At 39.2% G+C, this 16281-nt stretch overlaps 1 protein-coding gene across 8 annotated transcripts in view; it reads left to right on the top strand.

Moving 5' to 3' along the window:
- Positions 1-16281, top strand: part of PTK2B (protein tyrosine kinase 2 beta) — a 97849-nt gene that overhangs the window by 65815 nt on the left and 15753 nt on the right. For all 8 annotated transcript variants that reach the window (XM_039345981.1, XM_039345982.1, XM_039345987.1 and 5 more), the window contains 11 exons: positions 951-990; positions 2128-2174; positions 2780-2833; positions 4257-4354; positions 5026-5110; positions 6141-6241; positions 6408-6523; positions 8218-8318; positions 13489-13578; positions 13861-14065; positions 14558-14666. In XM_039345981.1, the coding sequence (XP_039201915.1) occupies positions 951-990; positions 2128-2174; positions 2780-2833; positions 4257-4354; positions 5026-5110; positions 6141-6241; positions 6408-6523; positions 8218-8318; positions 13489-13578; positions 13861-14065; positions 14558-14666 (1046 nt within the window). The remainder of the gene's footprint in view (positions 1-950; positions 991-2127; positions 2175-2779; positions 2834-4256; positions 4355-5025; positions 5111-6140; positions 6242-6407; positions 6524-8217; positions 8319-13488; positions 13579-13860; positions 14066-14557; positions 14667-16281) is intronic.

The raw sequence follows: 16281 nt of genomic DNA, 5'->3' as shown, positions 1-16281 counted from the left end.
TTCATATATTTTATTTATTGAAATTATGTCAGAATTGAAGGCCCCCTCAAGTGCACGGCTTGGACCAGTGGTGGCGAACCTATGGCACGGATGCCAGAGGCGGCACTCAGAGCCCTCTCTATGGGCACACGTGCCATCACTCCAGTTCTAGGCCTTCAGCTGGGTTTTATAAAACTTCTTCACTTTAGGCCTCTGCCACCGTGTGCAAAAAAAAAGAAAAAAGAAAAAAGGTTCAATCAGTTATTTTGAACTTCTCGTGGGGAAAAAAAGGATCTTGCAAAGTTGGAATTGAATGATTGAACTTTTTAGTCCCACCCAGTCTACTGTTACCACTGCAGCCACATCCACCCAATTGGCCACACCCACCCAATGGGCCACACCCAGCCAATGGGCCACACCTACCCGGCACTCGACGATGCATAAGTGGGTTTTGGGTTGCAGTTTGGGCACTCAGTCTCTAAAAGGTTCGCCATCACTGGCTTGGACAATTGCCTGATTGATTCAGTTCTAAAGCCACCATTATCAAAGTTTCCAGTTAAGGAAAGGTGGGTTTTTTTTTTCAAATTTCCCTGTCCTATGTGCAGAACAACATCAATACTACCAACACACTGTCATCTGCACTTTATTGATGCAGATAAGCAATCATCCACTTGTGCAATAATGTTCTGACCCATGTTTCTAATTCATTAGTGCTTATGGATGCTACAGAAACTTTGCATTCCAGTTCCAAAATTCATTTTAGAATTTCTCCATGTTCATTCGGTGAAATGGAGTAAGCAAAGCTTAAGACAATAATAGAACAGAACAAGGGCAGTTTACTCACCCCTAGTTATTTGGAGACGGAGAAAAAAAAAATAGAAAAGAGGGAACAGTTCTCATTCACAGCAAATTGGCCAGTTAGAATTGAGTTATGAGTTTCCTGACATGCTTTATCTCCTTTTCCCTTGCAGAGAATGAGAAGAGGATCAGTCTGCCTCAGGTCCCAATACAGTAAGTAAGAGGATGGACCTACCCTAGGATGTTGTGCTTGTGTGTAATACTGAGCACCAAAGGACATTAGGAGAAAAACCAGTTTTGCACTAGTGATAAAATTACCTCAGTGCTCCCTAAGCTCTAATTTAGTCAGAGAAGAAACAAAACTATTGCTTCCTGGAAATATTATAGGAAATAGACTAGCATGTGTTCCATATACAGAGAAAAATGTTGACCAGGTTGACGGAGACAACACCTATCAATAATTATGAATGCTGATAACAAAATAGAATTGTACTATAGGGCTCCTATTGCTGGGATATCAACAGTAGGTTCACTATTCTACTCATAAGCTTTCTAATGGGATTTGTCAGCTGTTATAGGGGAGAGATGCTAACTTATTATAGATTGTCAAAGATTTGATCTATCAGAACTTTTTATGCATTTTTATTTTCCCTGCTCCTTCTTCTTCTCTTCTTCTCCTTCTTGTCTCTTGGCAACTTCCTGGACTAGTCCCCAAATTTTCTCGGCCAGGTGTTCAGAAGTGGATTGCCCTGGCCTTCTTTTATGGCTAAGAAAGAGTGACTGACCCAAGGTCACCCAGCTGGCCTCATGCCTAAGACAGGACTAGAATTCATGGCCTTAGCTATTATATCAAACTATTATACCTTAACTATTATACCAAACTGGCTCTCCAGCCTTCTCTTAGGTGCCGAAACATTATCCTAAATGAAGAGACCGTAAACAAGTGAAGCCCTTCATCATTACTGGAAGAATTACCTTCATATTATAATAATGGTAAAGTTGGAAGAGACCTTGGAGGTCATCTAGTCAAACCCCCTGCTCAGGCAGGAAACCCTACACCATTTCGGACAAATGGCTGTCCAGTCTCTTCTTAAAAACTTCCAGTGTTGGAGCATTTACTGCTTCTGGAGGCAGGTTGTTCCACTGATTAATTGTTCTCACTGTCAGGAAGTTTCTCCGTAGTTCTAGGTTGCTTCTCCTTGATTAGTGTCCACCCGTTGCTTCTTGTCCTGCCTTCAGGACAAGTATTGATTGATAATCCTTAGTGCTCACATTTTTTTGTACAAATCAAATCTCAGTAAAAGGAAATTAGCAAAGCCAGTTCTGTTCCTAAATATCTTTCTGCCACAGGCATATAGAAGAAAAGAGACCCACACTGACAGAGAGCTTCAGCGGAGGTACGTTGAATTTTACCTGGCCATTATCAGATCAATGAGGATTGATGACATCAGGTATATAAATTGTGTACTTGGGAGTTTTGATCTCTTTTAACCTCTGGCCTTGCCATTTTTGGCAGAAGTCATGGAATGATGGAGTTTACACTGAGAGTAGGCTGAGGTATATTTATTTTTGTTGTCCTATCATTCCTAATCAAATAGATTGCACACATTTCTGAAATATACAAAATCATGCCATGCTTCTATGATGAAAGTCAAAAATGAAATAGAAAATTGAATGTTCTATCCATAAGTAATGTCTAAAGTAATTACTCAGCTGTCCTGAAAGGATGGTAAAAATTTGGGAAATACCATTTTCTTTCTACAGCCAGGATTAGTCCTTCCAAGTCACCAGCTTTTAATGCTGATCATAAAAGATAATTTAGAAATTCCTTTTTCCCCTTCTTAGTGTTGTTTTTTGTCTGTGAAAAAAAAAGCTAGGTTAGAGAACACAGTAAAATCTTCTGGAAGCATCCCATGTTAAACCTTTATGAACAAGATGACAATAGGATATCTTGATGGGAAAGGATATTTATACTGAAATAACAGATAATGTTTTGTTCCAGATTCTGACATTTATGCTGAGATTCCAGATGAAGCATCCAGACCCAAATCTGGAGGTTTGTTCAGACCTTGCTCCCCTTTTCTAAAATCATATAGGGTTAGGGCTTCAACTGTACTTTTGGAGTGGATTAATATATAGAAGGGATTAGGTGGTTGAATTATTATGCAGAAATGGTACCTGAATTATTATGCAGAAATGGTAATGTGATGCACCAATGTAAAAGAAAGGATTTTCTTGAACAAAATAGGCGCTTCAAAGAAATAACATTGTTACATGTTTTAGAATAGTTATGTGAGCATTGAAACAGAGTTGAAAAGAACCTTTTACACTAACCTCATTATCCAATAACTGGTTTCTAAAATATACTTAATGGAGTCAAGGTTAGGGCTATCATGTTATGTGAACAAAAACCAAACAGCAGTAAGACTGCCGCGGGCCATTTTATTTAAATTAAATTAAACATTTCAGAAATTACCCTCCCTAAGTCAGCCATGTTGTGTAATTCCAGAAGAGAATCACACTTTGCCTCTGGCTACCATTAATGGAAACAAAAATAAAGTATAACCAACACACATTAATGTCAAAATCCTAATTACTTATATAGACTAATTGCATCAGAATTAGCAGTGATTGGTGAGGAGAGAAATCTTGGAGTAATGACTGTGTGAACACTGTACATCTGCTGTAAAAAAAAAAAAAGACCATCAGAATGTGAGAGATAAAAAGAAATTATGCTGAAAATAGAGATGCCAATAAGGTAATGCTCTTATGTAAATCATTGGTGTGAATGCATCTGGTATATTATGTCCATTTCTGACTGCCATACCTTCTGTAGCTCCACTGGAGCTACAGAAGGTTCATAAATGGACAACCGAGATGGTCAAGGGGCTGGAGCAGCTTCCCTGTAAGGAATGGTTGAGACATTTGGAGGTTTTTAATCTAGAAAGTAGGCAAATGAGATGGGCTTATTTGAAGTCTATGAAATTATGCATGGTGTGGTTAGAAAGTTGGCAAAAGGGTTAGAAAATTGGCAAAAGATTCATAGTGGTAAATTTAAGTCCAATCCTGGGTGGAGGGGAGATGGAAGTCTTTTCAAGCGGTGATGAATTCTATATCATTGTGGTGAATATTGTATCTGAATATGATTGGGGGGAGCCACTGCTAGTATCTTATACACCATTAAAAACAGTCATGAAAAATTGTAGCCAGTATTACCATTCCCAAATTGCTGCTGAGGTCCTGAACTTGTTGAAGACCGCCGCTCTTTATGGACAGGTGAGACCTGAATGTGTTACAATCTCTGCAGAATGTCACTCTCCTGCCTGTAATTATTGTTGAATCAAAACATGGCCAGCCTGCAAAATGGCAGTCTTTCTTCCTTTCTAGATTATGGTGTGGTATTGAGGAGTTAGATGTTGTTGTTGCTGTTGTTCACAACTGACAAGTTGATATCCCTTACCATTCTATTCCTTGCATAGTCCAACAGTTTGTGATTTCTCGAGAAGATGTTTCTCTGGGCAGGATCCTGGGAGAAGGTTTCTTCGGAGAAGTCTATGAAGGTGTCTTCACCAATGAGGTGAGTCTGGAACATAAGACTCTGTCCTAGCCTTTCCTAGCCAGATAAACATCAAATGTGCTGGGCTGAAACTTCATTTATGTGCCACGGTCCAGCTGGCTTCACAACAATTCTAGTTCAGCTTGTATAAAGAGCAGTTTACTAGACTGCCTTTGGTCTGTAGACTAGAATGGTAAGGTGTAGCATGTATCATAAGTGGCATAAGGAAATCAAGGGAAAATATGTGATCAGTGTTTGTTGATATATAGACAGACAGACAGACAGACAGACAGATAGACAATCTTATATGCTCGTTTTGTTATTTGCACATTAGAAAAACCTTAAGACTGAGAGAAGCTTATCCATGGTGGCAAACTACATGTGATATCATGCATATGATTTAGTTGTGAGGTGGGACCATTAAATTATTACAAAATTGAAGGTGGATGGGGATATTCTGCCTGTTGGTTTCCTTTGGACATTGGTTTCTGGATCTTTGGCCTGGCCTCAGTGCTATTGCTACAGTTTTGAAAAGCCAAAAGTGTCACTTGTTTCTATGGAAGATTGACATACATGAACTCCAGCAATTTGTCTTTTGCCCAAAAGATGCAGACTAGATCCTCCTCCTCCTCCTTCTCTTCCTCTTCCTCCTTCCTCCTCTTTTTAATATTGGGGTCTCCCTCTTCTTTCAGAGTGGGGAGCGGGTTAGCGTTGCTGTGAAAACATGCAAGAAAGATTGCACTGCTGAGAACAAGGAGAAGTTCATGAGTGAAGCAAGTAGGTAGACTCTCTCTTTCTGTGAACATGTGAAATAAAATGCCATTTCCTCCCACATCTGGTGCAGTGCCACAACAGCAGTGACTGAATGGTGCTGTTGCAGTAGTTGTGGGAACAGGCAGCTCTTCAAAATTTCTTCAATTTTTCTCAGTGTGACCTTTTAGAGTTGCCATATTTAAAAACTTTGCTCTCTTCCCCATGCTGTCTTGAGTGAGGAGTGGATTTATCTTATCTTTAATGCACTTGCCTGTCAAGGCAACAAGCAGTATGCACCAAACCTGTAATTCTACAGCTTGTAAAAAAAAAAAAGCAGAGGAGGCAGCACAACAGTTACAAGGGAAACAAAGCAGTTATGTAAAAGATTCCTGAGACAAGGGGAGGGGGAAGACATGAGAAAGAGACTCAGAGTTACTCCTTAATTATGTAAGGTATACGTTGAGCTGGACAACTGCTTTGACAGGCTTTCAAGATTCTGTTACAACACCCTAATGGTAATAAGGATCTTACCAGAAATCTAGTGGTTCTTGTTTCCTGAACTTGCCAGGCTTTGCTGGGTTTGCTTTCTTTTGTAATTGTCATGTTTCATCTTCTGCTTTCCTAGGGTCCATTAGACATTCCATCACATCAATGAAGCACTGTAGAACAGTTGTATTTTCAAGTAAATGCTTAACTGGACAAGTACTCTTGACTTTTAAATCAGTGAAAATAGGCTTTTCAAACTAAATAAGATAATAATATTGCCAGGCATCATAAAAATGCTGTTAATTAAATTGATTGATTACTTCAACCTCAACAAATAGTAAGAAAGGGTAGAAGCTTGGCAATAATTGTTAATGTGAAACAAAGGATTTTAAAATATTTTTTAACTGGATATAAGGGAGGAGAGCATTAATCATGCTGTGGAGAAAAACTGATGCTAGCACATCTGTAAGAATAAGGTATGATCTCTGAGGATCTCTGAAATTAAGATTGAAAATAAAAATGGGCCACGTGTCAAGATTAACTAAGTTTCTCCCCAATGTACCTACAGTGCTCATGAAAAAGATGGACCATCCCCACATTGTGAAACTGATTGGCATCACAGAGGAGGAGCCAACATGGATTGTTATGGAACTCTATCCTTATGGAGAGGTGAGCTGATGGTACCCAAAGCAATGGGAGTTGGGAAGTTGAATCTAAAAAAGGTAAGGAAGCAACGAAGCAAGGAAATGGAAGGAATCTCTTGAGTCTGAGCTTCCTTGGAAAAAAAGTTTTAGAAATAGATTCCTATCCAGTTTTTTTCATCTTCTCTCTGCAGCTGGGACACTATCTCGAGCAGAACAAGGCCAGCCTGAAGGTGCAGACCCTTATTCTCTATACCTTGCAAATTTGCAAAGCCATGGCTTATCTGGAGGCTATCAACTGTGTGCACAGGTACAAGGGTTTTTTTTTATTTTAAAGTAAAATAAGAGGTGGCATGTAAAGATATATAGATACTCAGCCAAGAATTTTCTCTGCATTTATTCTTGCACCATCTTGCTACATCCAAGGCTAAATGGATAGCTTCTAGTCCAGGCTGAGCAACCTTTGGCCACTGTTTTTCTGTGGTGTCTAAGGATTGATGAGGGTAGGCACTGTAATTCTGGAATTTTTTTCTGGAGGGGGAAATTCAGTAGCAGAAGTGGTGGTATAAACATGCAGTCCTAAGGTACTCATTTCACATTTTAAGTCTCTCCCCCCCCCCAAAAAAAAACGCTGAGAAAAATAGTATAGTTACTTGGTTTCATCAGGTGTTCCAAAGGATTCAATGAATAATTTAGGTTCCTAGAAGGTTTAAGAAACCTGGTTTGCCACCTTTGTCTTATTCCAGACTCTTAAAACATAAAAAGGTCTCAAAAACTCTTATCCATTCTGTGAGGACTCTGAGCATTGCAAATAAGGTACAGGAGTCTCATGTGGCTCACAAGCCATAGGTTGCCCATCATTACTCTTTGCAATTACCAAGAAGAGATTCTCAGCCCTTGAAAATGTGCAAGGACATGGAAGTTGGGTTTTGGCATTGAAAATGATTAAGGAACATATGGAATGCCTGAGAATTGGTCTTTGGAGAAAGGGATGCTCCTTAATTGTGCTCCATTGGAATTGGAATGGAATGCTACATACCAGATGGAGCAGAAACATATTTCAAATAGAGCAAAAATATAACACATTGCAGTATATTCTGACCTTTTACAAAGAGCTTCAAGTTAACCTCATGTGGCATCACCAGAGAGTGCTGAAAACTGAGGTTCTTGGGCAGCTCAAAGTCATTTTATGAAGCCTAATAAAGTAGCATTATCAATCAATGCCAAATCAATACTGAAAGACACCCAATCCAACCTTTTCACAATGTTTGTTTTGTAACAATTAGAGATAATAATTGAAGAATGCAAATGCAAAAAGTGAATTTCAAAATTCATCAAGGAGCAGTCGATTGGTAGGAGACTTCATCTTCTTCATTGAGGAAAGCAATAGGATCATGTTCAATAGTTGGAAGAACATATCACTCATACCAATACTGTTATGCAGTGGCTACTTGGAAAGAAAAGGCCAACTTCCTATTGCTTCATATCCAGTGGCCTAACTGCTGTATCTCTATATACAGTACAGCGTGGTACCATTGTAAGAGCTTGAGGAGGGAAGAGTTCCAGTTCTCATAGATGTAAAACTGTAATGTGATAATTTTGGGGCATGTTTTTAGCCCAGTGTTGGACTATGATCCCTATAGTAGTTACCTCCAAGCATCATTCTTCACACACATAAACCACTCCATTTTCAGTAGCTGTGATGGCAGTCAGGTGAGACAAGTGAAGGTTCATTTTCTGTTAATTCCTTCTGTTTTTTCACTGTTCTCCTGATTATGAGATAATCATTGAGCACCCACATACTGAAATACTAAGAGCTTATCCACTTTTATTGAGCTATGTTACACTGTGGTACAAAAAATGAAAATATGGCCAGATCAATCATTGACTTAGAAGTTCAGACACTTGCGTTTTTGTTCATATTTCCTGCTACACTTATATTTTGCTCTGCAGCTATTCAAATCTTCCCAGAAGAGAATAACTAGCTCACTTTATTATCTGCAGGGACATTGCAGTCCGTAATGTGCTGGTGGCTTCGCCTGAATGTGTCAAACTAGGAGATTTTGGCCTTTCCAGATACATTGAGGATGATGAGTATTATAAAGGTATGGAAAGGAGCTGGGAAAAACCCAAATGTTGAGGGTAAACGTCATGTTATATGCATTAAGAAAAATATTTTTATTTGGCTTTTATTGCACATGCACCATTAGCTTCCCAGCAGAATACATAGAAGAATTCAATGTCTCTTCTCTACATCTCCATTGGCCAAGATCTTAGGTAGCTAAGCTGAAAAAATGTATAGAAGTATCTCTTCTGCTGGTCTATGACCATCATAAAGATTTGATTAGGATATTGAGGTGTTATTGTCTTCCAGAAGAGACAAAGTTGCCCAGGACAACAGGCAATCTTAAAAGTCTTTGGAGGCCCTCCAGATTTACTGCAAATTTAATTTTTAATGAGATGTAGAAAATTGTTAAATGGATAAGGTAATTATATTAATATACCAGATTTAAAATAAATTATTCTTCTATGCCAGCCTAATATCTTTATTGCTACTGGCCTGCCATTGAAAGGCTAAACATAACCCTTGTCTCCACAAATATTGTGCAGTTATCTATAAATAGGCCATTGCTTTGATCCTGTAAGGCAATTACACCTCTACCTACATCCAGGAAGTTCCAACCTTTTGGGAATATTTGGAATACTAATGAAGGGTTGTCTATGGAGGCTCTCATTCATCCAGGTTATTGTTGTCCCAAAGGTGCTTTTATTTTAAAAGCAACTGGACTCTCTAATTTTTCTTTAAGACAGTTTGCTTTTCATCCAAGAAGCTTCTTCAGTTTTAAGTAATTGGTGGAGATTGGAAGAAATTTATACTCTCTGCAATTAGCTAGTCATTAATATTCTAAGGGTTGTTGAAACTACCTAGGGGCTAATTTGTGTTCTCAGAGTCACCTGAATCAGAATAGAAATGAATGTGGAACTGTCTTGGGACTGTATTGTATAAGTGGTGTTGTACCCCTCCTCCTCTGTTCAATTTTAGTATAGGTGGCCTCTTTAATTCCTCTTTCAATCCTGTGTCCAAAATGTCCACAGGAGAACCTGTGAGAAATAGTGAGAACAATCAACCAGTGGAAAGGCTTACCTTCAGAAGTTGTGGGTACTCCATCACTGGAGTTTTTCAAGAAGAGACTGGACAGCCATTTGTCTGGAATGGTATAGGGTCTCCTGCTTGAGCAAGGGGTTGGACTAGAAGACCTCCAAGGTCCCCTCCAATTCTGTTATTCTGTTCTGAACCAACACATCAGGAAGAATTCAGCTATCTATCTACATCTGAAAGAAAAGGGCCCCTCCTTTAAAGGAATGAAATTTCTTGGATGAAAAGTGATATGTCTTTAAAAAAAAAATCAGAAAGTCCATTGCCTTTAAATAAAAGCACTTTGAGACTAGTGAAGGATTATTTTCATGACCAGCAAGTGAGTGCCGTGGAGCATGTCAGTCACAAGTATGCAGCATTCCTTGCTTTTGTCATCATGAGTGTTTTCACACAAATGGAAAATCAGAGAATCAAACCATGTAGAGATTGGAAGGAATCTTGGAAATGATCTAGTACAATGTCTGTTCAGATTGGAAAGTGCTACTACAGCATCCTCAGCAGAGGTTTATACATCTCCATTGAAGGAAAGTTCATCATCTAAATCTGTCTGTTCCATTGTTATAGTTAGGAAATTCATCCATTCAAACATTTCTCATAAGCTTTTGCTTCCTGATCTTTTATCAATCAGGTTGCTTTCCTCTGGACATGCTCCAATTTGTCCAGTCCTTCCTAAAATGTGGTGCCCAGAATTGTATTGGGTGCAATCAGACCAATGCAAAATAGAGAAGGACAGTGATTTCTTTTAATCACGACACTTCTCTTAATGCAATCTATACCTTTCTTTTATTATCCTTTTATTTATGTATTTATTTATAGGATTTACTTCTGTATTTATTTACAAATAAATAATTGTATGTATTTACAAATAAATAATTGTGTTTACATCTCACTTAATGATTCTAAGTGGCTCATAAAAATTCAGAAAACCATAGATAAAAACAGAAATATCCTTTCCCCAAGGTACCAAACCAAACAGCCTCTCATTCTAGCCCGGTCCATGGGAGAAAAGCCAGGTCTTCCTGGTCCTCTAGAAAGTTAAAGTTAAAGGGTCCCTCACATCCTAATTGGAAAGCTATTCCATGTTGATGACACCAAACCCCCTGCTGCTGGATGATGTCTCCCAACAGCTTCATATATGTGTTAAATAGAAGGGGGGGAGACCTAAGACCTGAGGCACCCCACACAACAGGGACCTAGGGATGGGCGTCTCCTTGCCCAATAGCATTGACTGGAGTGATCATGGAGAAAAGAGGAGAGTATACAAAACAGTATCACCCAATTCCCTGAACCAGTCCAGCAAGATACCATGGTTTATGGTATCAAAAGCCACAGAAAGGGCTGAACGGATACCCTATCCCCATCTTGAGCTCTCCAAAGGTCATTCACCAATGCTGTCTCAATAATATGGCACAGTCTGAATCCTGACTGAAAAGGAGCCAGCTAAATTTTCTTCCTTTTATTACTCAAAATGCTTGATTTGTTGTTTCAGGTATCCTTGAAAAATCTAAGTTCTTTTTGCATTTTACTTTTTATAACTTTCTTTCTGCAGTACACCTTATTAGTGATTATGTCCATGTTCCATTTCATATATGTATCCCTTTCATTCTTACGCAATTGAAAGTGTCTACAAGTTTCTTAAGCTGTCCTCTCCAATTTCGTTTCTCATATATTTTCAGTATCTTATTTTTGAAATCTTCCTAACCCTCTCAAAAAAGAGTCTCCAAACACCATGACCATTGCTTCCTCCTTTAGAGGACAAGTAAGTTGTCCTTCTGTAAGTGGGTCTTATAACCAATACAAAAAAATTCTCCATCTTTCTTATTAAGCTGGAAAGTGGAGATTTATTTGCTTCTATCCATTTCACCTTTTCCAAAAGAGCAATGAGCCTGCGCTCATAGTATATATAGTTCCTGTTGTCCTCAGGGTGAAAAACAAATTTGGCACATTCCTATTAAATCATGGGAGCAATTTTTCTCCACTTCTATATTCCTCTGATGACAAAAGTGTCAAACAAAATAAGAGTCTCCCACTTGGCTTTCCCTGTCAAACTCTTGTTCCTGTCCCTATTCATTCAGTCATTGAGCTCTTGAGAGCTAGCTTCTTTATATATTCCCAGAAGCTACCTCAGCTAGATCAACAGCAAGCAATGGGCCATTCACACACAATGTGCAGGCAGCAGCATTATTCAAGAAACAACAGCAATCTTGAAAAAGGGAATAAGGCATAGTCTGTTTCCCTCCCACCTTTCCTCTTCTTCCTCCTCCTCCTCTCTTTTGTTTCTTCTCTCTACTCAGTTAAACTTCCCTGTCAAAGTCTTGCTCACTCTTAGATACCACTGAGAGAGAGAAAAATCTATATGTATCTGAACCAATTTGCATGCTAGTGGGAGAAGCTGGATAGCCCAACAATGACTATTGAGTAGTTGAAAACCCACTCTCTGACACAGAAACTGGGAATAACAAATGTTTGGAACTGAAGAATTCCTGCTTCTGGTCTTTTTCTGTCAATGCATCTTCTCATCTTCACAATTCACTGGCAGTACACATAAAGGGAAGCAGTAAAAAGCTTGGGCGTAATGGCTCTTGTATTGGAATATAACTTTACTGAAGTATGTTTTAGGTTCAGTCCTCAGCATTTCCAGATATACATATGGGAGAAAGCAGGGTTGGAAATAATCCCCAAAGGCACACATCCATGGCCTGTTGATAAGATAAAAGACAGCATCTGAATTGGAAAATGGAAGTTTTATATATTTATAAATTTGGACGTGGAAGTCACATCATTCACATTTTATTTTGTCCCTCCTTTGGCATCCTTTCTTTAATGATTCTATTGCATTATTTGTTCGATACTAATGTAACTCCTGTCCCACAGCAAGTTGTCCTATGAGGAGTTGGCCATGGTGAAATGTCCCATGGTGAGTTGGCCACAGCAAGTTGGCTGTGGCAAGTTGGCCGTGTTGAGTTGGCTGTGGCAACAGTTGTTGTAGACCCCTATCCACAACTCAGAGTAATTTCTGTAATGCAGGCATAGTGCAACACATCATAGCTTGCTGTTTGCCCCAGCTGAAATGGGACAACTTGCCACAGGAAATTCACCACGATCAACTCACCACAGGACAACTCGCCATAGCCAACTTGCCACAGGACAATTCAGCAAATCAGTTTAATTATTTAAAAGAGTTAAAAAAGTATTTTAATTTTTGTCATCCACATTTCATTTTGTCCCTCTTTTGGCATCCTTTCTCTAATGATTCTGTTCCACCATTTCTTCGATATTAGTGTAACTCTTGTCTCACCACGAGTTGGCCCCTGGCAAGTTGGCCATGGCAAAATGTCCCATGGCAAGTTGGTCGTCGCAGTGAGTTGGCTGTGGCGAGTTGCCAGACCTAGACATTCAAGAGGGCTACCGTATAACAGCTTACTGCTATCTTAGTTAACCTGGGATATTCATTAACATTCTGCAACTGATCTTCCTATGAATCCTCTCAAAAAAAGGATCCATCTGACAGCCATCTGTCAGAAAGGATTTCATACAGCTTCCTGCAGAAAATAGGGGGTTGTGCTTGATGGTTTAAATGACCAATTCTGTGATTTTACTGTATGAAGTACGACTTATGTAGATTCACTGAGATGGGGGAGTTCTAGGAAATACAGGGAGTTTTGTAGTTTCAGAGAAATCTTTTCATCTATTAAATCATATGCACAATGGCAGGACTTCAGGTTGGGTACAAAGGACATTCAGCCATTAACTAGCTTGAAGGTAGCAACAGTGAACACTGGCTAATTTCTGTAAGTTTTATATTTAAAAAATATAGATGTGCCCATGCTTGGGATGCTGTAAACTTCAATATGAACAGAAAGGGATAAAGACAATTTAGGGCACTGATGATGTTACCTGATTGGGTAATGAAACTGCTGTGAGAAAACAATCAAGCTCAGAGAACACCAAAAACTCCACAAAGACAATTCGGATGTATTCCAATTTCATTTAAACTTGTGCTATAAGACAGAATGGTTTGCCTGTCTGGAAATTCTTTATGGTTCACAAAACTAAGAAAATATACCAAGCTGTAAAGTTAATATGTTTCACTCTGATTTCTTCTTCCTACAACTCAGCATCAGTGACTCGCCTACCCATCAAATGGATGGCTCCAGAGTCAATCAACTTTCGCCGTTTCACCTCTGCCAGTGATGTTTGGATGTTTGGTGAGTAGAAGTTTGGATAGGAACAGCCACATCTACATCCTTCAGATGAAGAACGTATCTGTACCTGTATGCCAACAAGAAATTGTTTAATATGCCACTTCTCTAAGCTATGTCACTTTTCCCAAAGTTCTTTAGAAATAAGTGACCCTGTTTAAACATTCAGGTCCGGCCTGTAACTTGGGTGGTCGAAAGATGGGCTCTATCAGCAGACACTGCAAGTCTATCCCAAGCAGCAATTAGTGTATACAATGCAGTTTCTGAAACTTCTCCTTCTGTCCACAGCCGTTTGCATGTGGGAGATCCTTAGCTATGGCAAACAGCCTTTCTTCTGGTTGGAGAACAAAGATGTCATTGGAGTGCTGGAGAAAGGAGACCGTCTCCCCAAGCCAGATGCCTGTCCACCAATACTGTATGCTCTGATGACACGCTGTTGGGATTATGACCCCAATGACAGGCCCAAGTTCAAAGAGTTGGTCTGTAGTTTAAGGTAAGTGATAGAAAGTCACTCCCAGCCTTGTGTTCCCAAAAAATTGCACTAGAAAAAATAATATTCTGCAATCTGAATTGGTTATACAGTATAAACAAATTTTCAGAATTTTTCTTATTGTGCAAAATTTATTCTGGTTTCATTTGTCAATCAGTTTCATATCCAAAGCCGCTCACATAATAACAAAAACTCCAATCAGACAGTATTCCAAACATTTCTGATATTTCAATTCACTGAACCTTAAATGCTGCAGCGACATGGAGCAGGAGGACAATTGTATTGGATTCAGTATCCCATCAGTCCCAGTTAGCATGGTCGATAGACAAAAAAAAGGTGCTCTAAACCCTTTGGCTAAATTAGATGGTACAGTCTTGTAAAATATTTACGAACTGCAGAATGAAAAGCCCTACAGAGCACTATATAGGCAGCAGATGGAGCTCATGTATAAGCTAAATGGTGCTCTTCCCTTTCCCTTCCACTTCTGAATTTCAGTGACATTTACCAGATGGAGAAGGAGATTGCACGGGAACAAGAGAAGAATAATCGCCGCCGCCCCCCCAAAATTATGGAGCCTACCTCTTTCCAAGAGCCCCCTCCAAAGGTGAGAAGATTTTGCTGGAAATGTTCAGCAGATATGGAGATATATATATACATATACATATACATATATATATTGTTTTCTGAGGTTTTCGCGGGTGTTTGTATGTAGGTCTTTGGTTATTCGGGTTTTCTCCCACGTCAAATTGGAAGTGTCTTGGCGACGTTTTGACGAAGTCCCATTCGTCATCTTCAGGCTGGTGTTTTCAGCTTCTTGCTCCTAGAAGCAAGAAGCCGAAAACACCAGCCTGAAGATGACGAATGGGACTTCGTCGAAACGTCGCCAAGACACTTCCAATTTGATGTGGGAGACAACCCGAATAACCAAAGACCTACATATATATATCAACGGGAGTCACGATGAGACAATTACAATGAAATCCCGTGGTGTAGGGAAAGACAATGAGGATGTAGCTATGAAAAAGGACCATGGAAAGAGGGAAGGTGGGAGGAGAACGGCGATGGGGAGTGCTAGGAAAGAAGGTGAGGACAGCAAACAGCGAAAAGATGTACAACGTACGTTTGATCATATGAAACTAAGGGGTTTCCTTAGCTCACGGCCACATGAGGAGGGGAGAAAGGGTGGTGGTATGGATACAAGCAAGGAAAGCAAGGAAACAACGGCTAGCAATACGGAAATTAAGACCAAAACACAGGTGGATTGTCTGGGACCTGTGACGAGGTCTAGGAGCCGGGCGCAAAGAGCGCCATATCCATAAATAGCTTCCCCCATCGACTGGAAGTTACCCTGACGATGCTGGCCTTCTAGCACCCACCATTGATTGTAGGAAGAATCGTACAGGTTTTGCCATCAAAACAGGCCTTTCCACTCTGAGTTCCATGCTTTAACACTGTAGATGGCATTTCTGATTCCTCAAGATTCACCCTTTTCAAAAAGCAAAGACAATATATATTTCTCTCCTGAGCTGATCTTCAGGCTTTTTTGTTGATTCTCAGCCACAATCAGTTTAATACAAAATGAATAAAAATCCATTCTTCTTAAAATGCCCCCAATTCATTATTAACATTTGCAGAGAATATAACTCCCAATTACATCAATTATTATTCCACCACCAACTCTTGAGTTCTGAATAATTTTATTTTTAGCTTCTGATCGTCATGATCTGTCCTGCCAGGCAATATTTTTAAAATGTTTTCGCTGTTGCTATATACAGCAGAATAATTGGAAAGGCAAAACGAAACACATGTATAAGGTACATTTTTCTGTGTCATCCAGTAAAAATTGTGAAAAATTCATAATTACTGACTACATTTGGTTAAAAGATAGAAGACAATTAAAGGACCCTAATTTAGACATATGTGTGATGGATGGAAGGCTGCTTGGATAAAAGCTCCTGGTTCTGACAGTGAAAAAGTCATTGTCCACTTGTTATTATTCTCTCAAATCTTTTCATGGTAATAAAACAAGAGGAAAGAAACATTTGGACATTACAAATATTTAGGAATGAAAGCTAATAGTTCTGTATTCAATACTTTATAAACAACATAAACTTCATCAGAAAGTATATTTGAGAAATTATGAGACAAATGGCTACAGAAGCTGATGGAGTTGGCAGAGATAGCTAAATTGACTGTTTTGATTAAAGAAAAGAATATAA

Source organism: Crotalus tigris, unplaced genomic scaffold (assembly GCF_016545835.1).
Source record: "Crotalus tigris isolate CLP2741 ecotype Arizona unplaced genomic scaffold, ASM1654583v1 scf7180000017987.690289119674:8195010, whole genome shotgun sequence".
Classification (NCBI taxonomy): Eukaryota; Metazoa; Chordata; class Lepidosauria; order Squamata; family Viperidae; genus Crotalus; species Crotalus tigris.
This window is presented reverse-complemented; position numbering and strand designations above follow the sequence as displayed.